We start from the raw sequence: 23535 nt of genomic DNA, 5'->3' as shown, positions 1-23535 counted from the left end.
TTCCTGGGGGCAGATGCCTCGGCCCCCAGGTGCTTGGTACAAACCCAGAATGGAGGGGGGGACTCCCCTGGCCGCTCTTTTCCCAGAAGGCCAGCCGGTCACCCAGCTTCCAGTAGGCACGGACGCTGCTCTTTGGGCGTCTTCGGGGCCCAGTCTGGAGCATCCCTGTTTGGGAACCATTTTGAGTTTAATTTCTTCCATCCGCCACTTTCCCACTCTCAAAATATCCCTCGTGTTCTTCGTCATTTTTGGTCTGCCAGTGGTGTTCAGTCTTGTCTCTGAACTTCACTTGGAAACTTAAAACATACCTACTTTGTAATTGCTGGCGATTCGGCATTAAAGCCAGGCTGCAGCCTGTACTCAGTCTGCTGTATCAGCGCAGGCCTCTCTCGGGTTGTGCGGTGCCACACGTCCCCCTAGACGCGTCTCTCTGCTGCTTGTTGCCTGGCGCGGCTCTAGGTGCTGAGTGGTGCAGGCCTAAAGGACCGTGACACCGTAAGAAAAGCATCCTTCTCTCACTTCTTGACACCAGTTGGTCTTCTTGTTTTGTTTCATTTTGTTAAAAAAAAAAGGACCCCAAAGTGCAGCCGGTGCTCAAGAAAACGGGGTCTTCTCACTGATGCAGCAGCCCGGGAGAACACTCTTAGATGGGCTGTGTTCGCGTCGTCCGCGGAGCCCCCTCCCCCCCCCCCCCCCCCACCGGGCTGGGCTGATGGCCTCTCCGCCAGCCTCACTGCGTGGCTTCCGCACCGTCCTGGCCGTTGCCACGCCAGCCACCAGGCAGGGGAGAAGGAACAGGCTAGACACTGCCTCTCGAGCCCGCGAGGCGGGAGTGACACACACACCTGTGGTCCCGGGAGGAGACCTGGGTCGGACGCCCGAGGGCGGTGGCGGAGCCGGGAGTGCGGTCTCTGGCTGGACTGCCACCCGGTTCCCATGGAGACATGCGGCAGACACTGGTCCCTGAGGGACGCGGGGGGACAGGCGTTGCCAGCACCCCGTCGCGTGGCCGTGGCAGAGGTCCCTTGATCAGACGCTGGTCCTGCTCTCGGGAAGGAGCAGGGGACCTCCCTTGGCCCGGGCCCTGTGGTCCCGAGATCTGCCCTCTCCGGGGTCCTTCGTATCAGTCCACACCCGCACTTCACGTCGGAAGCGGACTGAGGAGCCCGCCCCCTTGCAGAGTTGCGCTTCCTGTGCTTAGGGGTCTGCGGGGGCCCTTCAGGCTTCAAGAGATGCAGACGTGTTCAGGTTCCACCTGCTCTCTTCCTTTCACGCTTGCTGCCTCCGGAAACTCTGCCTCCGGGCCGGTGACCACCCCCGCGGCCTTGTCCTAGACGTAGCTCTTCGGGCCACCTTCTTTCCTCCTCTTCTTGTCGAGCCTTTTTCTTTTTAATTTAAATTCAAGTTATTGATTGATTGAGCACTGCAGCACCGGTTTCAGGAGCAGAACCCAGTGATTCCTCACTCCCATCCAACACCCAGTGCTCCTCCCAGCAAGCGCCCTCCTCAGCCCATCCCCCATCTAGCCCCTCCCCCCCCTCCCCTCCAGCAACCCCCAGTCTGGTCTCTGTATTTAAGAGTCTCTTACGGTTTGCCTCCCTCTCTGTTTTTACCTTAGTTTTCCTTCCCTTTCCCTGTGTTTATCTGTTGTGTCTCTTAAATTCCACATAGGAGTGAGATCATACGATATTTGTTAAATCAAATTTCTCTGACTTATTTTACTTAGGATAATACACTCCAGTTCCATCCACGTTGTCGCAGACGGCCAGATTTCATTCTTTTGGATTGCCGAGTAATATTTACATTGTATACATTTACCACATCTTTATCCATTCGTTTGTCAATGGACATTTGGGCTCTTTCCATACCTTGGCTATTGTTGAGAGTGCTGCTCTAAACATTGGGGTGCATGTGCTCCTTCAAGCCAGCACACCTGTATCCCTTGGATAAATACCTAGTAGTGCACTTGCCGGGTCAGAGGGTAGTTGTATTTTTAATTTTTTGAGGAACCTCCACCCTGTTCTCCAGAGCGGCTGCACCAGTTTGCACGAGAGGGTTCCCGTTTCTCCACATCCTCTCCAGCCTCTATAGTCTCCTGATTTGTTCATTTTAGCCACTCTGACCTGTGTGAGGTGGTATCTGAGTGTGGTTTTGATTTGTAGTCCCCTGTTGATGAGTGATGTTGAGCATATTTTCACGTGTCTGTTAGCTCTCTGGGTGTCTTTGGAAAAGCATCTACTTATGAGCCCAGTTTTTCACCGGATTATTTGTTTTTTGGGTCTTGAGTTTGGTAAGTGCTAGCTAGATTTTGGATACTAACCCTTTATCACACGTGTCGTTTGCAGATGTCTTCTCCCGTTCCGCCGGCTGCTCTTTAGCCTTTCTTAACCTGTGAAGGTTACCTTGAGGCTGTCTGAGTCAACAGGGGACTGGGAGTGGGGAGGCAATACTTTTAACTTAATCCTTGCCGCAGAACTGGATCCTTCATTTGGTTTAGAGAAGTCTCAGAGTGATTTGGGATAACACCTTGCTCATCAAGCAGTTAGCTTTTCTTTTTTTTTTTTTTTTTTCAACGTTTATTTATTTTTGGGACAGAGAGAGACAGAGCATGAACGGGGGAGGGGCAGAGAGAGAGGGAGACACAGAATCGGAAACAGGCTCCAGGCTCCGAGCCATCAGCCCAGAGCCCGACGCGGGGCTCGAACTCACGGACCGCGAGATCGTGACCTGGCTGAAGTCGGACGCTTAACCGACTGCGCCACCCAGGCGCCCCAAGCAGTTAGCTTTTCTAACGCACGGCAATCCAACCTCGGCTCTTTTCTCTCCTCCCTCTTACTTTTGCTTGCAAACTGGGCAGTTCTTGTTGTCTCTCTTACAGCAATTTGTGGCAGCACCACGGAGCGGCGAACACGCACTAGCGTTCTATTTTGTCCATCTTTTTTCTTTCGAGCTGCTGGCACGTGATATGCTCTCCGACTGGTCATAGGCCAAAGTGTCACCAAACACTTTGCCACGACCCGGCGAGGTCGTGGCTTCACGCCTGTAATACCCGCGTCTTCCTCATCGCCTCCTGCCCACAGGGTCGGCACCACAAGTCTCGTGGTGGCAAGACCCCACTTCTGGCACCGTGTTGTGTCAGTTAGGTAGTAGTTGCTGTCGTGTGGACACTCCAGGAAGCAGGTGTTCAAAAAAGGTAGAAATTCAGACTGGGAGCCCAGGCCAGAGATTCCCCTTTCGGAAACGAGCCCCACATGGCTCACGTCTCTTCCACTCCCAGTCTGGCAGGAGCGGAGCCTGATGGCCTCACATGGCTGCAGAGGCTGAGTTGGGGGCGGGGGGGGGGGTGCGGGGAGAGTCACATCCTACCTGTATTGATATTCCTGGGAAGAAGGGAAGAGTGGGTTTCATGGTTAGCTCGTGGCTCGTACCACGCTCACCGACCACACACTTGTTGTGGAAGAAGACGTCTGTTCTGTCTCGCTGACCTCCCTGTAGGTCCCACATGATTCATTTCTGTGAGAGTGTGGTCCCGCGTCCGTGCCCACGCGGCTTGTGGGAAGGCGCGTTAAGGTAAGCGAGAGCTGGCAGATGTCTTCCGTCGGGGGCCGAGTGGTAAATACTTTAGGCTTCGTGGGCCGTACGGGCTCTGTTGTAACCACGTGACTTGGTTACAGTGGGGAGCGGCCGTAGACAGCGTGGAAATGAATGGGCAAGGCTGTGTTCCATTAAAACGTTATTTGGCCCGCAGGCTATCATCCGTCGACCCCTGGGGTGACTCACTGGGAAATCAATTTAGCGGTATCTATCAAAATTAATAAAAATGTTTATGCGTTCTCAGTGGCTTCATGCCCGGACATGTGTCCTGAGGAAATAATTTAAGCAACAGCATGTTCCCCATTCTGATGCACCACTGTCTAGAGAAATAAAAAGTTATAAGTGAAAATAACCTAATGGCCAGCATTCATTTATATATATTTGTCCGTAATAGGGCAACAGTACATCAGAGGGGTTGTTTTGCAGCTACTTAGACTTATTACTGTGGACATTATGTAGATGCATAAACCTGTGTATGGTCTGAAAATTGAGTGGAAAAGAGACGCAAACTTGTAAGTACCCTGCGATTGCAGTTCTGCAAATCGGTATCTGTGAAGACCAGGTTAGATGGTAGTAGGATCATGGACAACAGTTTCCTTTCTTTCCAAGATACTCTTTCAGTTGTGTTTTGATAAGAACATTCAGGGGCGCCTGGATGGCGCAGTCGGTTAAGCGTCCGACTTCAGCCAGGTCACGATCTCGCGGTCCGTGAGTTCGAGCCCCACGTCGGGCTCTGGGCTGATGGCTCAGAGCCTGGAGCCTGTTTCCGATTCTGTGTCTCCCTCTCTCTCTGCCCCTCGCCCGTTCATGCTGTGTCTCTCTCTGTCCCAAAAATAAAATAAAACGTTGAAAAAAAAATTAAAAAAAAAAAAAAAAGAACATTCAAATAAGAACATTTGGATAAACCTCCAGGAAGCTCAGTGCCGGGTGTGAGGAGAGGATCATGGGGACCATTAATGCGACTGCATCTGGCTCACGTGCTTCTCCTCCCCTTGGGCCACGGCAGCCCTGTACCCTCATTCGCTTGGGACAGTCCCCGTAAACTGTCCCAAGACAGTCCCATCTCCGTCACTCTAGTTCAGTTTGTTATAACGCCCCGCTTTTACTCTCGGAAGTTCTCCCGTTTGGATGACAATATATTGTTTCCCTAGTGTTTGTGGCTCTGCTTCTCTACTTCTGGTCCAGAAACACTAGATTCTGAATATGTATATTATTATAAGCCACTTCACAATTTCTGTTTGAAAAGAAGCGGGATGTAAAAAACTAAAAACTTTGAAAGTGAGTCCGACCCCAGGCTGCCCATCACCCCCCTCCCCGCCCCCTGCACCGTATTGTGTCTGAGGGAAGCCCAGTTAGCAGGAGCCAGGGGCCAGCTCCCAGGATGCCATGCTCTCATTTGCTAGGAGAGAAAAGTCAGCTCTCCTTTGGGAGGGGGTGTCCTCGCCTACCTGGAGGATGCTAACTGGACCTCTCAGACTGACAGTGTGAAAAGCACTGTACTCTGTGATAGTGAAGGTGGATTTTAACTAAAGCATCACTTAAGGCCATAAGGACGTAGCATTGGAGTGCCAGAAATATGCCAGGTATCATTATTTGATGCTTTACATACAGAACTCATTTCATGACCGTGACAACATTTAGGAAGTGGTAATAGTAGAAAATAAGAGAGTAACAAATAATAATATAACAACATAGCAGTTACACTTCCTGAGTACTTATTGTGGGTCAGGTAGTGTACGAAATACTTCATACACATTTCTTAGATTGTCATTATGCACATTTTGCAGATGCGTAAGTGGAGGCTCAGAGGGGTTAAGTGAGATTTTTCTCAAGGCCACAGAGCCAGTAAGTAGCGGTGCTAGGCACTTTCCCTCACAGATATTTCACTTTATATCATTAAGAAGGAATCCAGGGGGCGCCTGGGTGGCGCAGTCGGTTAAGCGTCCGACTTCAGCCAGGTCACGATCTCGCGGTCCGGGAGTTCGAGCCCCGCGTCGGGCTCTGGGCTGATGGCTCAGAGCCTGGAGCCTGTTTCCGATTCTGTGTCTCCCTCTCTCTCTGCCCCTCCCCCGTTCATGCTCTGTCTCTCTCTGTCCCAAAAATAAATAAAAACGTTGAAAAAAAAAATTAAAAAAAAAAAAAAAAGAAGGAATCCAGGGCAACGTTTAAAACGTCCAAGAGCATTGGGGATGATTTATTTCCAAGATTCTTGATCGCAGGGACGCTGCAGCCAGCAGGTGGTCGCACAGGGAGTTGGTCGTATGCATCTGACCTGGAAGAAGAAAACGCGGATAGGACAGCGAGTTCCCTGGCTTTCTCGGCCAGACTGTGCATGTCAGTGCTTTCGTCCCCTCCTTCTTGGCCAGTAGCTAGGCCCCTGGGCAGATTCAGTTGTTAGAAGGGCAGTGGTCGGCCAGAGACCAGACCACAGATGTGCAAGAGATAGTCTCTGGAAGGCTCCGGGTCCAGCCGCCGGATTCTCGGGTGCTGCAGGCTCCGAGTGCCACCGTTCGACGCGTGCCTGTGCCTTCCCAGGCTGCCTCTCCGAAATCGCCCCTGGCAGGAGCCTGGGCCCCCGACTCCAGCATCGGGCTTGGGTGATGTGTGGGTGGAATCTGCGAGTGTAAGGGGGTCCTGTACTGTTTGTTTCTGGGGCACGGTTTCAAAAGAAAATGGCATTTTATAGCCTGTATCAATGGGAAATTACTTTCCATCAGGATTCTGGATGATTTGCACATAATGTTTATAAAGTGAAGGAAAAATGTCAAGCATTTCACTAACAATTTAAAGCGAAGCTCGCAGGACTCTGCCAGGAACGAATTCCAAGAACATTTTCTCCATCGTTTCTTTCTAAAGGAAAAGAGGGAGATGAAAAGGGTGCAGGTCAGTTAGGCACAATCCATCGAGGGACTGAGATGGAATCTTCGATAACATCATTTCTCGCTGCTTAAGAGAATGAATAGAATGAGCCAGGAATGGAGAAGGGGGAGGGGGATGGTGGTGGAAGTCACATGTTGAGATGATGAATTGCAGAGCCCCGCTGTCGCCCTGGCTTGGAGAAAGCACCGCCTGGCCGAGTCCGTGAGTGCAGGGTCACGACGCTTCACCGGCATGTGCTGCCCCTGGGTCCCCAAAGACACGAGGGGGCCAAGAAAAGTCTCCAGGCTGAAACGTGTGCCTGGGTTGTTCCCAGAAAACCCTGGGTTTTGCAGAAAATAGTGTAGGAGTTTGTAACCTGTGCTCAAGTATCTTCCTGGCTCATTTTTACCGGGCCCCACGTTGTCACTTAGTGCGTTACAAAGTATAGGGGCGCCTGTGTGGCTCCGTCGGTTGAGCGTCTGACTTCGGCTCAGGTCGTGATCTCGCGGTTCCCGAACTCGAGCCCCGCGTCAGGCTCTGTGCTGACGGCTCGGAGCCTGGAGCCTGCTTCGGGCTCTGCCTTCTCCCTCTTTCTCTGCCCCTCCCCAACTTGTGCGCTCTCTCTCTCTCTCTCTCTCTTTCTCTCTCTCTCAAAAAAAAAAGCATTAAAAAAAATTTAAGAACCCTCTAAGTTACAGTAATACTTGGCTGTCCTATCTGTTGGGTATACTTTCTTCAGTTTGTTGTTTTTTTCTTCGAAGTTCTCTTTAACATAAAGGTAAGAACAGGGGTGCCTGGGTGGCTCGGTCGGTTTAGCGTCTGACTTTGGTTCAGGTCATGAGCTCACGGTCCGTGAGTTCGAGCCCCCACGTCGGGCTCTGTGCTGACAGCTCGGAGCCTGGAGCCTGCTTCCGATTCTGTGTCTCCCTCTCTCTCTGCCCCTCCCTGGCTCATGCTCTTTCTCTCTCTCTCAAAAATAAGTAAAACATAAAAAAAAAAAAAGACAAGGTATAGTTTACGTTTTTTATCAACTCGATTATGTGTGGAGGGTTCCCCCTCCCACTTGGGTTCTTAAAGAGGGTGCCACTTTATATATTCACGATTTAGGGTTAATATGCTCCGGCCTGAGATGGGCTGAGATCAGTGAACAAGTGTGGGCTGCGAGTGCATGCCGTAGGCGTTTCAGAGCAAGGCAGAATAAATCTCTCAAAGGGCCTATGTGAAGACAGTCCAACTCCCTTCAGGTATAAAGGAGACTTTTATAAAGTTCTTGACGCTTCTCAGAGGGGCTCGGAAATCCTGTCTCGAGTCTGAGTCGTTCCCCCTGTTGGGGCAGAATCTCTGGGATTACGTTAGAAAATAAACATTTCTTCCAAAGTAAAGTGTGAGGCTTGAAACTCGAAGAAGACGAGCACTTTGCAAATAGAAATATATGCTTTTTTTTTTTTTTAACCTAAATTTCCAAAGAGGAAATTAAAATGTCACTTAACAGCGACAGTGGTGATTGCTTCGTGGGCAGGTTGGTTTTTACTTTTTCTTCTTTCCCTCCCACAATTTCCTTGCTCGTTGCCCTCCCCACACATCCGTTTCTGTATACTATCAGCGGTGGGTCAGTCAGTGCTATTGACAGGAGAGAAATAAACAAGGAAGTGCAGGACTCCTGTATCGTAGCTCAGATCCATGAGCTGTGTGACTTTGGGTGAGTTTCTTAACATCTCTGGGCTGATTTGACCTTGTTCCTGAGTAAAATGATTGGCCATAACACCTTCCAAGTTTCTTTCCCAGCTCACTCTGTGGCTGTAGTAATTATCTTTTATGAGCACCTAACATTCTTAAAAACTTGAGAAGTGTACAGACTGAACATTTTTGTATGTTCTGTGTTTAAAAAATATTTCTTTAAAAAGGTGAAATTGAACCATGATTCTTATTGTTGATCAGCAGCCATTGATTCGAGAAAGGAGAAAAGCCCTTCTCTTATTTTTCCTCCGAAGGAAGCTTTAGAGGGAAAGGCTCTCTCCCTGCAGGGAATGGTTTCCTGTAATTCTTCGAAAAAGTCTATGAAAAGAGGTTTCCAAAAGCTGTAAGATGTAACTTGTAACTTAGTTGTGGCAAGTTTAATACTACTTGGCTGACATGGTGATACGATTCTATTATCTCAAATGCTGCATATTTAAAAATGTCGATATTTTGCAAGGTGTTTAAGCTAAATTTTAAAATGTCATTATCTAAATATTAATATAGGTACTTATATATTTTTAAATGTTTATTTATTTTGAGAGAGAGAGCTGGTGAGCAAGCTGGGGAGGGACAGAGAGAGGCAGAGAGAGAGAGAGAGAGAAAGAGAGAGAGAGAGAGAATCCCAAGCAGCTCTGTGCTGTGAGCACAGAGCCCGATGTGGGGCTTGATCCCATGAACCATGAGATCGTGACCTCATGACCTGAGCTGAAATCAAGAGTCAGACACCCAACTGAGCTACCTGGGCACCCTGGTACTTACACTAAAAAAAAAAAAAAAAAAAGTGTTGAAGTGGATTGTGTCCCGGGTGACACATAGGGCACCCGTATAGCACAAATCCAGGGGACAGTACCTCGGAGTCCTGTCTGACGCCCCCTGGAATTATCCAGTGGGTGTGGCCCCAGGTGCAAATTCTAATGCCAGATTATGAGGACGAGACACGCAGGGAAAGCGTAAGAAAACAGTGCCAGGCTGGTGATAAGTGGCTGACACCGGACCTCCAGGACAGGTGCACAAAGGGGGGAGGCAAGTCTAGTCACAGGGACGCCAGTGGGCAGCAGCCACTGCTTGGTGCCCGGGGCTGTGGGCCCAGAATAGCCAGCCTTTCTGATTTTTTCAAGAGAAGCCAGAAATCATATATTTCTGGCAATCTCCTGATTTTTAAAAAAAAAAAAATTTTTTTTAACATTTACTTATTTTTGAGACAGAGCATGAACAGGGGAGGGTCAGAGGAAGAGGGAGACATAGAATCTGAAACAGGCTCCAGGCTCTGAGCTGTCAGCACAGAGCCTGACGCGGGGCTCGAACTCACGGACCGCAAGATCGTGACCTGAGCCGAAGTCGGACGCCCAACTGACTGAGCCACCCAGGCGCCCCAATCAATCTCCTGATTTTTGAGTGTTGGCATCTAATCCACACTATACAAAGCGAGGAGCAGAGCAAAGGAAACACATCTGCAGGCTTGGCCCCGTGCCGGCGGCCAGGAAGCCACCTGTGATTAAGGCCACCGTTTGTTTTCTGCTTTCCCTTCACTCGGAGTGGCGAAGGGGACCCACAGACGCTGGGCCTGATGGTCACAGAGGGTCACCTCCCAGGCCTGGTTGTCACAGAGGGCCACCTCCCAGGAAGCTTCCATAAGTACGGGGGCCTCAACTTTCGAAATTACATCTCGGGACAAGCAAGGCTGTGCAGGGTGGAGGGCACACACCTTACTGGTCACACCGGGGTGTTGCAGTCTTCATCAGCTGGGGAGGACTGGTATTAAGGGTAAAAGAAATCACACATGCTCATTTTTATAGACGAGAGTAGAATCATGAAGCTTGAGTTCCACTGACCAGCAGTTTCAACAAGTCACATCTCCCGTGGATGAACACAGATGTCTTATTTCTAGAAAGACAGTTCATAGACTTCAGTAGATTTGTCTTAGCTAGCTGGGCATCTGTCACAGAACACCACAGACCATGGGCTTAACCAACACACTTATTTCCCACAGCACTAGAGGCTGGAGGTCCGAGGTCAAGGTGCCAGCAGTTTCCGTGGCCGGTGAGGGTCCGCTGCCTGGTTTGCAGACGGCTGTCTTCTTGTTGTGTCCCGACATGGTGGCTCGGTCCCATTCCTGCGGGTCCACCGTCGCGACCTAATCACCTCCCCAGAGTCCCACCTCCACTTACCACCGCACTGGGGACTAGGCTTCAGCATATGCATTTGTTGGACATTCAGTCCGTAGCATTAACCACAGATTAAAGGTGAAAGTCAGGGCCCAGAGGTGACCTAATCCAGAGCTAGAAACCAGGGATCTGAAGTCCCTGTCTAATTTATTACCAGCGGACAAAAATAGGATTTTATTTTATTTATTTATATTTTTAATGTTTATCTTATCTTTTGAGGGAGAGAGAGAGACAGAGTGTGAGTGGGCGGGGGGCAGAGAGAGAGGGAGACACAGAATCCGAAGCAGGCTCCAGGCTCCGAGCCGTCGGCACAGAGCCCGATGCGGGGCTCGAACCTACGAGCTGTAAGATCATGACCTAAGCTGAAGCCGGACATTCAGTCGACTGAGCCACCCAGGCGCCCCAAAAATAGTGTTTTAGAGATGCTAAACAAAGTAAGTTTTATGGTATTTATCATAATTCTGCTGTGTCTGGGTCAGCTAAAGGGAAAGTGTTTAGCTTCCAAGGAATTTTTCTACAAGTGCTTGAGATTTTAGACTGATTAAAAGAAAAAGAAATTAAAACTTGCACCAAATATGCTCATTCTAATTCAAAAGAGGTGGCATCTCCTGGGTTGAGTGTGGTGTCTGTCCCGGAGTGCCTGAGAACGAGTCTGAACTGGAAATAAACTTGAAAGTTTGAAACCGGTCATGCGTCCCAGCCCGTCAAGAGCTGAGCTACCCCATCGTCTGACGGTGGGGGCACAGCCACATCTCAGGGAGGTCCTGGTGTGCAGCTGAAGCCCCCCAGAGGGGGTACAGGGTCCCCCATTCCTGCTTGGGTTAACTCCGCCCATTGACAGGAAACTCCCTCTCTGCCCCTTAGCGGCCCCACCAGTAGTGTTGGTGGTACGGAAACACCTCTGAGCTTCCAGACGTAAGACCAGGAAGGCGGCAGAAGCTGAGCCCGCCCGGCTGCGATGGGTGTCCCCTGCAGTCCTCACTGTCAGATGGGCTCCGGAGCCACAGAAGTGCCCAGACCCTGGCTCTCACCCCATGCCTCTGGGTCTCGGTTTCACCCTCAAAAGGATGGGAATTAGCACCCTGACCGCACAGGCTTATTTGAAGCTTGTATAAATCGAGGTGCTGGGCATGCGTAGGGCTGCAGAGTAAGAGCCCACGACCCAGTGGCTGTTGATGTCACCTAATGGTCCTCTGATTTCCTAGCCTACAGCAGACTGGAAGCAGCAGATTAGAGAGGCCAAGGGACAGCTTCGGGAAGGCCCACTCACGGCAGGACAGTGACGGGTCGCGGCCCGACCACAAGGGAGGCAAGAGAAAGACTAAAAAAAAAAGCAGGAACAAAACACTCCAAAGGCACAGAAGTCTGGGGCATTTGCTAAAAGACAAAGAACCCTCCTCAGGTCAGTAGCTTCTGGTAGATGGATCGTTCGCCAGTAGGCAGCCGGTGTGCGAATCACTTCTCTCTCCCTCCCCTTTCCCCTCCAAACTATAGGAGTTGCGGGGTGGGGTCGTAGCTTGCCTTGCAGTTAGTTGGGGTGCTCTGCGGGGGGGGGGGGTTCTGGGTAACGGGATCCCCAGAGTCGGGGCCAGCAGAGGACAGAGCAGTGGGGGCCTCTGAGGGTCTGAAAACAACCCAAGTTTATTTATTTATTTTATTTATTTTTTTTTAATTTTTTTTTTTTCAACGTTTTTTATTTATTTTTGGGACAGAGCGAGACAGAGCATGAACGGGGGAGGGGCAGAGAGAGAGGGAGACACAGAATCGGAAACAGGCTCCAGGCTCTGGGCCATCAGCCCAGAGCCCGATGCGGGGCTCGAACCCACGGACTGTGAGATCATGACCTGGCTGAAGTCGGACGCTTCACCGACTGCGCCACCCAGGCGCCCCACAACCCAAGTTTAAATGCGGCCCAAGATGGCGATGTTTTCGTGCCGCGGAGAGAAGGATGCCCCCCGCCCCGCTGACCGCTCGCTCCCCGTCCCCCTCCACCGCCGTCAGCGGCAGGGGCAGAGACACGGTCCTTGACGACAGGCCGGCAGATCCTGGCACGTGAGCAGGCCCGGCTGCAGAATGCCAGGGACATCTGACACCACGTCCACTCTGGTGGCTGATCTGCCCCCTGCGGTGGATGCCAGTGTTTGTTTTGTTTTTTAACTGAAGCCTGAGCTGCTCACTTAGAAGCAGAGGCTCAGGCGGAGGCAAGCGGGACAGAGAGTAAGTACCCAAAGGACGTCCTTTGAGCATGACTGGCAAGGCGAGGTGGGACCTGGGTGGGCCTCGGAGGACCAGGGAGGGGTTTAGGGGGGACCGCTCCCCAGAGGGCATCCCGGGGCCTCGGAGCTCCCCCGAGCGCGCCAGGCCGAGGACACGTGGGCTCACCGAGCCCAACGGACGGACCCCGCCCTCCCCGCACCCCAGCTTGGGGTTGGCTCAGAAATTAGGTGGGGATGGACCCACCAGCTAATGACTTTCGGATCGAGGGTGGGCTCTGGACCCAGATGGAGGCGCGCCGTGTTGAACCTCTGTATGCCTTGGTTTCTCCCTCCATCCCACTGGGGGAAGTAACGGAACCAAAGTGGGCCCACTGGTACCAGCGAGGCACTCGGGATATTGCCCTGGCCCGTGGTAAACACGTGTCACCCCTGTCGCCGACTGGGGCTGAGGACCAGGGAACCACCACTGGAGTAAGATGTGCTGGGCACCTCTGCGTGAGTCGCCCTCTGCGGCAGGGACTTGGGGGCACGAAGGGCTGGCTGGGGGAAGGGCACTCCCTGGAATTTTACCGTTGTTAAAATAATAAGGGGGGGGGACCCAATATTGTTAGGAACTGGGCCAAATTATTGCCTAGAGGGAGGGAAACTTATTTTAGAGAGAACAGGAGCTCCCTAGCTGTCGTGTGCTGCCGATAGGGTACTTACTGACCAGCCACCTTGAAGCTCTTGTGTTCCAGCCTCCTTTGTTTCTTTTTCTCCTAATGGTGTGGATCAGGACAGGAATAATAAATATTTAACAGGGATATTCCTTTTCTCTGTTAAAATAATCTTTGTTTCAGGGCTTTAACAAGGAAGACTGTGTTTTTCCCACCTCTGCTCTCATGTTACGTTAAGCCAGGTCTCAGGAGTAAGAGAAAATAAACACAGGCCACTGGGCCAGGGCGGGGGTGGGGGGAAGGCTGGACGGTGGGGGGCTGGGGGGTCAGCTGCCTGCTGTGCAGCACACGCGTGCACATCGGCCGGCGAGTTATGCGAGAGCACCTCCCCGAGGGTCCGGGGCCACTGCTGCGTGCGGGACAGCCGGCAGGTGGGCGTGGTCGAGGAGCACCAGTTGCCGGACTCCAGGGGACAAAAGGCACACGTCGTCCCCGAGGATGGGACGCTGGGTACGACCCATCTTTTCTCACGCGAAGGTTTCAGCAAAGGTGCCGGCTTCTGACTGTGGGAAGTTGGGCATTCGGGCACCTTGCGGACGTTTGTGGCTGGTCCCGTTTGGGAGACCCCACTGAGGAAACGTGGTCTGTTCTGCCCGGGCCTTTGGGCTCCAGCCCTGGTGATTCTGACTCCTCTTTTGTGGAGAGGGAAAATTCATACATTATCACTTAGGTGGGCAGAAACTTTTATTTCTCTTTAAGTGAACTGAACTTGCCTCCATTTAGACCAGTGGCGGAAACAAGTTAATCTTTTTTCCATTTCTACTGTTGGCCAAAAAAAAAAAAAAAAAAAAAATTAATCTTTTTTCCATCTCTTCTAATGGTGGAAAAAAACATAATCTTGCCATTTCAAGGTAACTCGGTCTCTTTCAATAGAAAGTAGACTATCCACTTATTACTTGGTCAATTTAGGACTTGAATTCACTTTAAGTCCCTGTCAGGGCTCTTGGTTTTCCTCACCGGCCCTCTTCTCCCCACGTCTCGACCCCAAGATGTGGCCCGGATGCCAGGGGAAGGTCACTGGACATCGTGGTGGCCGGCGAGGAGCCTGTCTGGGCCTGACCTGCTCGCACTGTTGAGATGACTTATCGCTACAGGCCCGGGCCTGGCTCTGTGGTCCAAGCCTCCAGCTCTGCCTTGTGGGGTCTCTGCATCCTGTGTGCCCACCCCCAGGCCGCGCCCGGTCCAGCTGCCCCCCCAGCACCTCCTTGCTTCCGGGGGGACTTGAGATTCGTTCGCGGGTCACAGGGAGCCAGAGGTGGCTTAATTACACCACCCCACCGTTACCACTGTTTGGCCCCCCACCCCCTGTGGGGCTAGAGCACTTGGGGGGCCCGCCTTCTCCCAGAATCCCAGTGGGAAGTGGGGCCCGAGACCACCACCGCCTGCCCTGGATGGAATCTGGGGAGCATTTCAGCCTTCTTGCCCAGCCTCTTCTCTCTCCGGCCTCTAGAAAGAGCTTGTGTATCCCCTCTGGGTGGCAGGGAACAGCCCTTCCCTCTTCGCGGCTTGTAATAGGATCTCCTTGCTCTGAGTCCTTCACATCCTGGTTCCTTGGACCCCAGGAGTCAGCCTATCTGGCTGTCGGTGTCTCTCTCTCTGCCTCTTAAATCTCAGAAAAGCCTACCTGGCACCGGCGTGAAAGCCGTTGCCCGCTGTTTCATAGCTGAAGTGGCATTATTTTGCAGCTTAGAACTTGCCACATCGACTGCACTGTCCACGTGCGGGCTCTCCCCTTTCCATCAAGTTAGGGAGGCCACCGCCCCTTGGATTAAGGGCCCGCGAGCCAGCATGACAAGTGCGTGGGATGATCCTCCAGAATATCGTCTGCTGCTTGTGTCAATCAGGACGGCCAGCCCAGCTCTAGCCTGAAGGTGTGGATTTACCTGGTGCCCACACTGCCGGAAGTGTGTTCGGGGCCGGGGGCGGCGTGGAGCTGGCCGGAGAGAGCCAGGTGTTCAGGCCTCACCTGAGTCAGGGAACTGGTGTCCAGGGGTCTCTCCACTCAGTGGTCTCAGCAGAGACGCCCTGTTTGGGGCTCATCTGCTGATGGAGTGTGATAGGAGTGCTGGTCGCTCTCCAGCTCTTAGAAAATCTAAGTGGGCAGCGTGGCAACGGCCCCTTGCCTAGAATAAATGAGGTGAGAAGTGAGTAATGTGTCTTTCCCCCGATGTGTTCGGTGTGTGTGCTGGGAGCGCACACGTCTACACATGCAGCTGGTGGTCGGGGTCGGCGTGTGCCTGCAGTTTAGCATTTATTTTAGTTGTTGCAGGTAGCTTGCAGAGTAAATGGGAGGAAAAAATACATACACTTAGACCCGTGGTCAGGGTGGTAGCTCATAAAATGGCTTGGCAACCCTGAGTAGCGTCCTGGATCACGTAGGAGGTGACGTCCGTCAGGTAGGTCACAGGCTGGGGTCTGGAGCCCTGGCGTCTGGCCCTGGCGCTGCCATTAGCCCCGGGGCCAGGCTGTTGTCACCTCTTAGAGGCATCACTGTCTCTCCTTCACAAAGAGAAGGGTCCATGGGAGGACCACCAAAATACCTTTCTGGCGCTGACGTTTCGTGTTCAAGGAAGTGCTTCCCGAGCCTACCGTGTGGTTTGGCAGCTGCCTCCGGCTCCCTCTTTATTGCACTGGTAGAGTGCTGGAAATGCTAAGAGGACGGTAATCACCTTCACAGACCACATTAAAGCACGTATCCATCAATAAAGTTGACTGTGACTCAACGGCCCAAGTTGCCATAGATTTTCGGTGCCCCAGCTCACCAGCCAGGCTTTGCGCTTCCAGAGGAGAATGAAAAGTTCTGCAGGCCAAACACTCCGTTTCCCAGTGCTTTGAAGTAATTGCATGTCATCCTGTTCAAATTCAAGACGATGAGCCGGGCCTCCACATTGAAATCCTCCCACCGCCATCATTGTGACAAAAGTTGGGGTGGCATGGAGGTCTGTCACGGAAGGAGCCATCAGAAAGCTAGAAACATCAAGTACGTTCTAGAGACCGTAGTGCGGGTGCATCCAGATGCTAAAAGGCTGGTCTACGTGTAAGTCACCACCTGGGAAGGAGCTTCCTATCTGGGGAGGGAGAAGAGGATCCCGTTCCCTACCTTGACCGCTTTCCCTTTCCCCGCCGGCTGAAACGCCATGACGCTCCCAAGCTCTGGCTGACAAAAGCAGAGGGAGGGGGGAGGGCCATTAGGCTGATGATTTGCAGCCTCCCTTGGACATTGGAATCCTTGAGAAGTTTTAAGAAGCCCTGATGTCCAGGCCCCGCTGTCAGAGCTTCTGACTTAATCGGCCTGGGGTTCAGAGGGGCTGTGGGCGTCCTAACGTGCCGCCGTATCGAGAGCCGCGGTAACAGGAAGGCAGTGGGGTCCTGCTGAAGGAGGGCCGCGCCGCCAGCCAGAGAAACGGGCAGCGCACGGTGAATTTGCTGCCTGGGATAGAGGGGCTGATCATTTGGCCAGACACAGAAGTACCCAAATCTCTATTCTCTTTTTGTGGACATAAAAGAGTCGGTGAGGAAGGAACACAGTCGAGGCAGAACTTGCCTCGACTCTCAGTTGAAGTTAGAGAAAGGAAACTGTTTCCTGATTATGGAAAAAAGGAAATCAAAACAGAAAGCATGAAAGAGAGTGGCAGAAGTGAGACGATCTAGGCAGATATTTCCGTCACGTGCAGGGGTCAAGCTCTTGTGAAAGGACACAGACTGTGCATCCGGTGTGGTCTTGTCCTGGGACACTGCCTCCCGCCTTTGCAGACCTCCCTCTGCTCCCGTGACAAAAGGAAGCCGTGAGGAGTCGGCTGTCGATGGTGTGGAGTCCTCCCTGGTCTCCTTCTGGATGGCCTGCTCTGTCTTCTGGCGGTGGTCTCTGTCCACGGGGTGGTTACCATGTACACGGGGCGCGTGGTTTTCCCAGGGTGGGGCTCAGCTCCCTTCCAGCTCGTTCTTCACGGGGACAGTCACATCTGCTCTGCGTCCACCAGTGGTCCGTGAGCTTGACCCTCTGGTCAGGCGTCACCTCCCTTGGCCGGGGCAACCTCTCCGCTCCTGCTCACCCCCTTGCCTCAGCTCCTCCACAGGGAATCATGAGACTGGCTGAGGCCACGCGTCCCGTTAGAGGCTGTCGTGCCCTGGAGTGGGGCCATACACCTCCTTTGTGGACCCTCTTATGTTACTGTCACAAACTATCCAAGAAAGCATTCTATGTTCAGAAACCCATTAGCCTAGATCACTGGGGGCAAACGTTTTCAAACATTCAAGACTGAATATTTTGGAGAATAGAAAACAAGTTTCTGGCATGTTCTGATACCAAAACCTGACCAGAATGTAAAATGAGAGTAATCTCGCTTTTGAATAGAGATGCGAAAACCTTAGATAGTTAACAAACCCGGTCTCTCTGTCGGATGGAAGTTTAACACACGTGTAAGTGGTTCTTTCAGGGAACACAGATCATCGCTCATTAGAAAACCTCCTAAAACTAGTCTTAATACTTAAAAAAACATCCAGTTGCAATCAAAATGCAGTCCTTAAAAAGTAATCTCTCTGCCCAGCGTGGGGCCTGACTCATGACCCTTAGATCGAGAGCCACATGCCGTACCGACTGAGCCAGCCAGGTGCCCCCAAAGTGGGATTTTTATTGGGGGGACAACACTCAATACATTGATACTTAAGTTTGCCTGGTTGAATGATTTCATGAGAATAGGAGATTTTGAAAGATTAGAAAGTGATGAGGAATTTACCTTATTAGTAATTAACGTTTACTTGAAAGCCACAACATCTAAAATGATGCGTCGCTGCAGGTGCCTAAATCGATCAATGGGAAAAAAATAGAAAATCCTGAAATACACCCAAGTGCACGTGATAATTAAATATATGGTAAAGGTAAAAGTAATATTTGAAGTCAGTAGAGGACGAAAGGATCATTTAATAAGTTGTGTTGAGATAACCCTTGAGCATTGTTAAAAGTAAATAACACCTCTATTAGCCAAAATTCAGTGGAGTTAAGAGTAAACATTTTCACGTGAAAAAGTTAAATCATTGCTGGGATTAATTTAGTTGAATATGTACATACGAACGTGGAGGAGGAACCTGGGATACAAAGGTTGATGAACTTGACCTGTATGTATGCCAAAACCAAACAGACCCCCTTCCCTGCCCCACCCTCAGGACACATTCCAGAACAGATTGAAGAAAGCATGATACACTGGGAATAATGCTCACAGCAAAATGACAAAGTATAGTAATTAGTATAGTATAGTATAGTATAAAAGGGGGCTCCTAAAACTTTTAAGACCAAAAAACAATAGATAAATAAATTGAAGAAAGGGGGAAAGAGGAAGGAAGGAGGGAGGGAAGGAAGGACCTTAACTATCCAGCAATAGGAGGTTAGTTAAAGAAGTCATGTCATTGGGGCGCCTGGGTGGTTGGTTAAGCCAGTTGGTTGAGCGTCCAACTTCGGCTCAGGTCATGATCTCCTGGTTCATGGGTTTGAGTCCCGCGTCGGGCTCTGTGCTAATAACAGCTCAGAGCCTGGAACCTGCTTCAGATTCTGCGTCCCTGATGTCCAGGCCCCACTGTCAGAGCTTCTCTCTCTCCCCCTCCCCCATTCACGCTCTGTCTCTCTGCCTTTCAAAAATGAATAAATGCTAAAAAAATTAAAAAAAAAAAAACAAAACAAAAAAATCGGGACACCTGGGTGGCTCAGTCGGTTGAGCATCCCAACTTCGGCTCATGTCGTCATCTCATGGTTCGTGGGTTTGAGCCCCGCGTCGGGCTCTGTGCTGACAGCTCAGAGCCTGGAGCTTGCTTGGGATTCTGTGTCTCCCTCTCTCTCTGCCCCTCCCCAGCTCACACTCTGTCTTTCTCTCTTTCTCTCAAAAATAAATAAACATTAAAAAAAATCATGTCATACTGATATAGTTGACAACTGCTCAGCAATTAAAAGTAATCTGGAGAAAAAGTCACAATAATATGTATAGGAATGTTCTTTCATGAACATATTTATGTAAATACATATGCAAATATATTCATAAACACATCTGGAAGCTTCTCCACCAAAACGTTAAATCTCGCATTGGTTATTTCTGGGTTAGTGGGTTACAGCTGACTTTCCTCGATTTTGCATATTCTCCCTCCCTCCTTTTCTTCTTCCTTTCTTACCATTGCCATGTTTTAGTTTAGAAATTAAAAAATAACTATTTGAAAACCATTATTCTGAGAACTTCCTATAATCAGCCCAGCACGTCAGGCTGGTCTGTGAAAAGTCTACCTGTTCTCTCCATCATCACATCCTGCCTCATTCCGTGTCCCGGTCACCAGCTCCGAGAAGATGTCCCGACCACACGGGCCTTTTCTGCTTCCTTCTCTGAGCTTCTGAGCTATAAGTGACTCACGACCTCATCTTTGTCCTTCAAATGTCGCACGTGTATTGTCCGATCTTCACAAAGAAACCATAAGCTCCCAGAGGGCAGGGGTTGGGACTTGTAGTTCTGTGTCTCCCTCGGGCTCCAGGCAGAACCAAGGAGCTGCTTCAGGAAGGTAGGCCGGGCCTGGCTCCTCTGGATGGGGGTACCCAGGGGAGAAGCCGTGGGCCCAGGAGGTCTGCGAGGGCGTCATCTAGTGAGGGGCAGCCGGGACAGACCCCAAGAGCGCAGCATCGGTGGGCCGGGCTGAGCCAGCCTTTTGGGGAAGAAGGCAGATGACCTGGTGTTCATGACCCCTCCAGATCTCCACCTTCCCCCTTCTCCAAAGATCATGTGTCCCATTAACCTGTACTTTTTGTCTCCGTATGACGTGGACAGGTTCTAACGTTCCCATGGACCAGCCCTGCTGTCGTGGTCTCTATGATTTTGAGCCAGAGAACCAAGGAGAACTAGGATTTAAAGAAGGAGACATCATTACATTAACCAATCAGATAGATGAAAACTGGTATGAGGGAATGCTCCATGGGGAATCTGGATTCTTCCCCATTAATTATGTTGAAGTGATCGTGCCTTTACCTCAGTAAATGTGTAACTCAAACTTTGGACCTACTTTCATAACTGAAATGAATTCACACCAGTGTTCTCTCCGTGTGGCGTTCTGTGACATCCTTGCTCTTTGACCCACTTAATGACTTTTGTATGTGTGTTCTCTTTATAATGTATTTTGTATCAATTTAATTTGTATAAATGATTTTCTTGTCTTAGCTACATGAAAATATACTTTCCTTTTTCGCGTAGTGTTCTAAAAGTCTTCGGTTGAATAAATGTCCGTGCTTCTCGTTGCTAAGAATAAACCACACCCATTGCAGTTATGTTAATGAATTGCCTATATTCCTCAGCTGCAACGGAATGCAAAATTTGAAACTTAAGAAATGCTAAATATTTTGTTTCCTGACGTTACTGATGTCATCTGGTCTTTCCTTTCCTCCTGTTTTAGCTGACCTGTGAATAGCCCAATAAATATGACACACCATGTTGGCAAAAGGCCGTGGTTCTTCTTAATGTCGAATTGGCTTTCAAGCGTGGCGGTCCAGCTGTAAACTCCCCCTGTGCCCCGTGGCTGACCGGGGGGCGCCGGCGGGGGGGGGGGGCGGGGGGCGCAGTGTGGATGCGTGCATGCTTCTTCCAGACTAAGTCCGCAGGTCTGAGAGGGGGCTTTCACTGTCCCCCTGATTCAAACACAGCACACCCTCCTTCCAGTTCAGGGATACGGGACTTTTCCATGCACTGTCAAGTTTATTTATAATAGAACCTAACACAAGCTTCTGCGGCTGCCAAATATCGGGTAGGTTTTTCAAGCAGGTCCCGTTGGAATGCTCTGGAAGGAGCAGAATGGGGAGTTGGGTTGAGTGCCAGTAACAAGATTGCATAGTTTCAGAGAACCAGCCCCTGGCCTCACCCGGGGTATGCACTCGTCACGTACTTTGATCCAGGGGCGGCCACAGCTGTCCTGGGGGAGGGGGCAGGTATCCTTTCTCCTGCAGAGAAGGAGGCTCATTGGATGGCTTGCCCAGGATCAAACAACAGTGGTGTGAGAGGCAGAGTTTGAACTCAGATTATTCACTGAACCCCACGACTCACTGAAGTGCTCACCCAAGCCTTTTGCAGAGGCCAGGTTGGTCTAAGGTGACCAAAAGCAGATTTCTCAGTCTTCTGAGTCCGTCGTACATCAGAAAATTCCCAACATCCAGGATACTTTTCCTCCTTTCTTTTCCTACCAGTCCCTCTCCCCCACACCTTCTCTAAAAACAGTTGTACCTATAGTGTCTGTAATAAAATAATGGTAACGGCTTTTATTGAGTGCTTACTATGGGCCAGGTGCTACTCTAAGCATTTAAATGAATGAAGTCACTTAATTTTCATAACAGTCCGTTTTGCAGATAAAAGAACTGAGATGTGGCCAGGCTAGGTAATCTGTCCATAGTCACACAGTCTTTATGAAATGCCACAGCTGGGCTCCTAACCTAGGGAGTCTCCTTGCCTCTCCTGTGCTCCTCACCCCTGCCCACACCGCCTCTCCGACCGTGCATTTTCCCACATACACTCACAAAGGAGCTTTTTGTACCCCATCAACTTTTCTTTTCCAGCTGCCATATTTGAAATGTATCACACAGAAGGAGAAGTCCAGAGCCATTCTCAATGCCTGTACTGTGCTTTGGCCTCTTGTTTGGGAAATAGGAATTGCAGCTACCTGAGAGCTGTAGACTGGGGGGCTCTTGTGAGGCTCCAGTAGATGGCTCCCCTCTTCCCCTTCTGAGTTCTACAGAAGCTGGGGCGTTAGTCAAGGGGGAAAGCAGAGGAGAACCAGTATGCAATTTGCATTGTAAAGGCCGTGTCACAAGATGTAGCTGAGGACGAGAGCAAAGCACCTGCTGAGCCCCGAAGGAGTCAGACACACCTGGTCTGGGGGGAGGTGGACTGTCCTTACCTCCTCTTACGGCGACAGAGCCTTTAACGCCGAGCTGGCTGCAGAGCTGGCAGCAATCGAGAATGCACGTTCCCGGGCGCCCAGGCCGCTCAGTCAGTTCAGCGTCCGACTTCGGCTCAGGTGGTGATCTCGCGGTCCGTGGGTTCGAGCCCCATATCGGGTTCTGTGCTGACAGCTCGGAGCCTGGAGCCTGCTTCGGATTCTGTGTCTTCCTCTCTCTCTGCCCCTCCCCTGCTCATGCTCTGTCTCTCTCTCTCTCTCTTTCTCTCTCAAAAATAAATAAACATTAAAAAAAAAAAAAAAGAATGCATGTTCCCTGCCTGCAGGCCAGCTTCCAGGGAGACGGGGGGGCTATGATACTCGTGCCCAGTTGCTAACCCGAACTCAGTCCACTTCCTCAACTAGCTAGGGCTACTTGGTGAAAATCCCTCCTCATGGAAACTGGGAGAATGAGGAAAAGGTATTGCCCTCTAACTCTGGGGAACGGAGATGGGAGCAGACCTCAAAGAAAACTCAAGTTAAGGTCCAGACACACCTATACGAAAGGGAAAAGGGAGACATGTGGAAGAAATACCCTTTATAACTTCTTTAAAAAATGAGTGTATATCCGTGCAATAAGGCAAGGAAAACAAAAAAGTGGACTAAAGATTGAAAAGGAAGAAACACAACTGTCTTTATTTGCAGAAAACAAGATTGAATATGTAGACAATTATTAAAGAAGCTATAAAAAGTCTAGAATATGTATATATACTAATGTGTATATATATATATATATATATATATACTGTAAATTTGTCAAGATCCTGAGATAGTATACAAAAACCAATTATGTTTCTATATACTGGAAACAATTATTAAATATCAAATTAATCATATAGTGAAAGGCAATGTCATTTGTAATAGCAGCAGAAAGTACAAAATACTTAGAAAATATCTGAGCGAAAGATAAGCAAGACCTTGGCCCTCAGAACTATATAGCTTTGCATATAAAAATCGAAGACCTAATAAATGGAGAGAGATACTCAGTATTGTGAAAATGTTCTCCCCAAAGTGATCTATAAATTCAATGCGATTCTAATCAAAACCCCAACAGGCTTTTTGTTTAACTAGCTTCTAGATTCTAGAATTATATGGAAATGCAGTTAGCAAAACAGTATGGGATTAGCACAAGTTTGGGGAAGTAGGTCAGTGGAACAGAACAAAACGTCTAGAAATAGGCTCTTGTAAATATATGGTCAATGTATTCTCAACAAAGGTGTTGAGATAATGCAGTGGGGAAAGGAAATCTCTTTTCAACAAAGTAAAAGAAACTTTGATCCTTACCTCACACCGTACATTAAA

The 23535-nt window shown here is 50.2% G+C and overlaps 1 protein-coding gene across 3 annotated transcripts in view; it reads left to right on the top strand.

Annotated features, from left to right (window-relative positions):
* Positions 1-20753, top strand: part of SH3GL3 (SH3 domain containing GRB2 like 3, endophilin A3) — a 133251-nt gene extending 112498 nt beyond the window's left edge. For all 3 annotated transcript variants that reach the window (XM_030317248.1, XM_032593552.1, XM_032593551.1), the window contains one exon: positions 20085-20753. In XM_030317248.1, the coding sequence (XP_030173108.1) occupies positions 20085-20290 (206 nt within the window). In that variant the 3' untranslated portion in view covers positions 20291-20753. The remainder of the gene's footprint in view (positions 1-20084) is intronic.
* The last annotated feature ends 2782 nt before the right edge of the window (positions 20754-23535 follow it).

The sequence above is a fragment of the Lynx canadensis genome, chromosome B3 (genome assembly GCF_007474595.2).
Source record: "Lynx canadensis isolate LIC74 chromosome B3, mLynCan4.pri.v2, whole genome shotgun sequence".
NCBI lineage: Eukaryota > Metazoa > Chordata > Mammalia > Carnivora > Felidae > Lynx > Lynx canadensis.
Note: the sequence above shows the minus strand (reverse complement) of the source record. Positions and strands in the feature narration are given on the sequence as shown.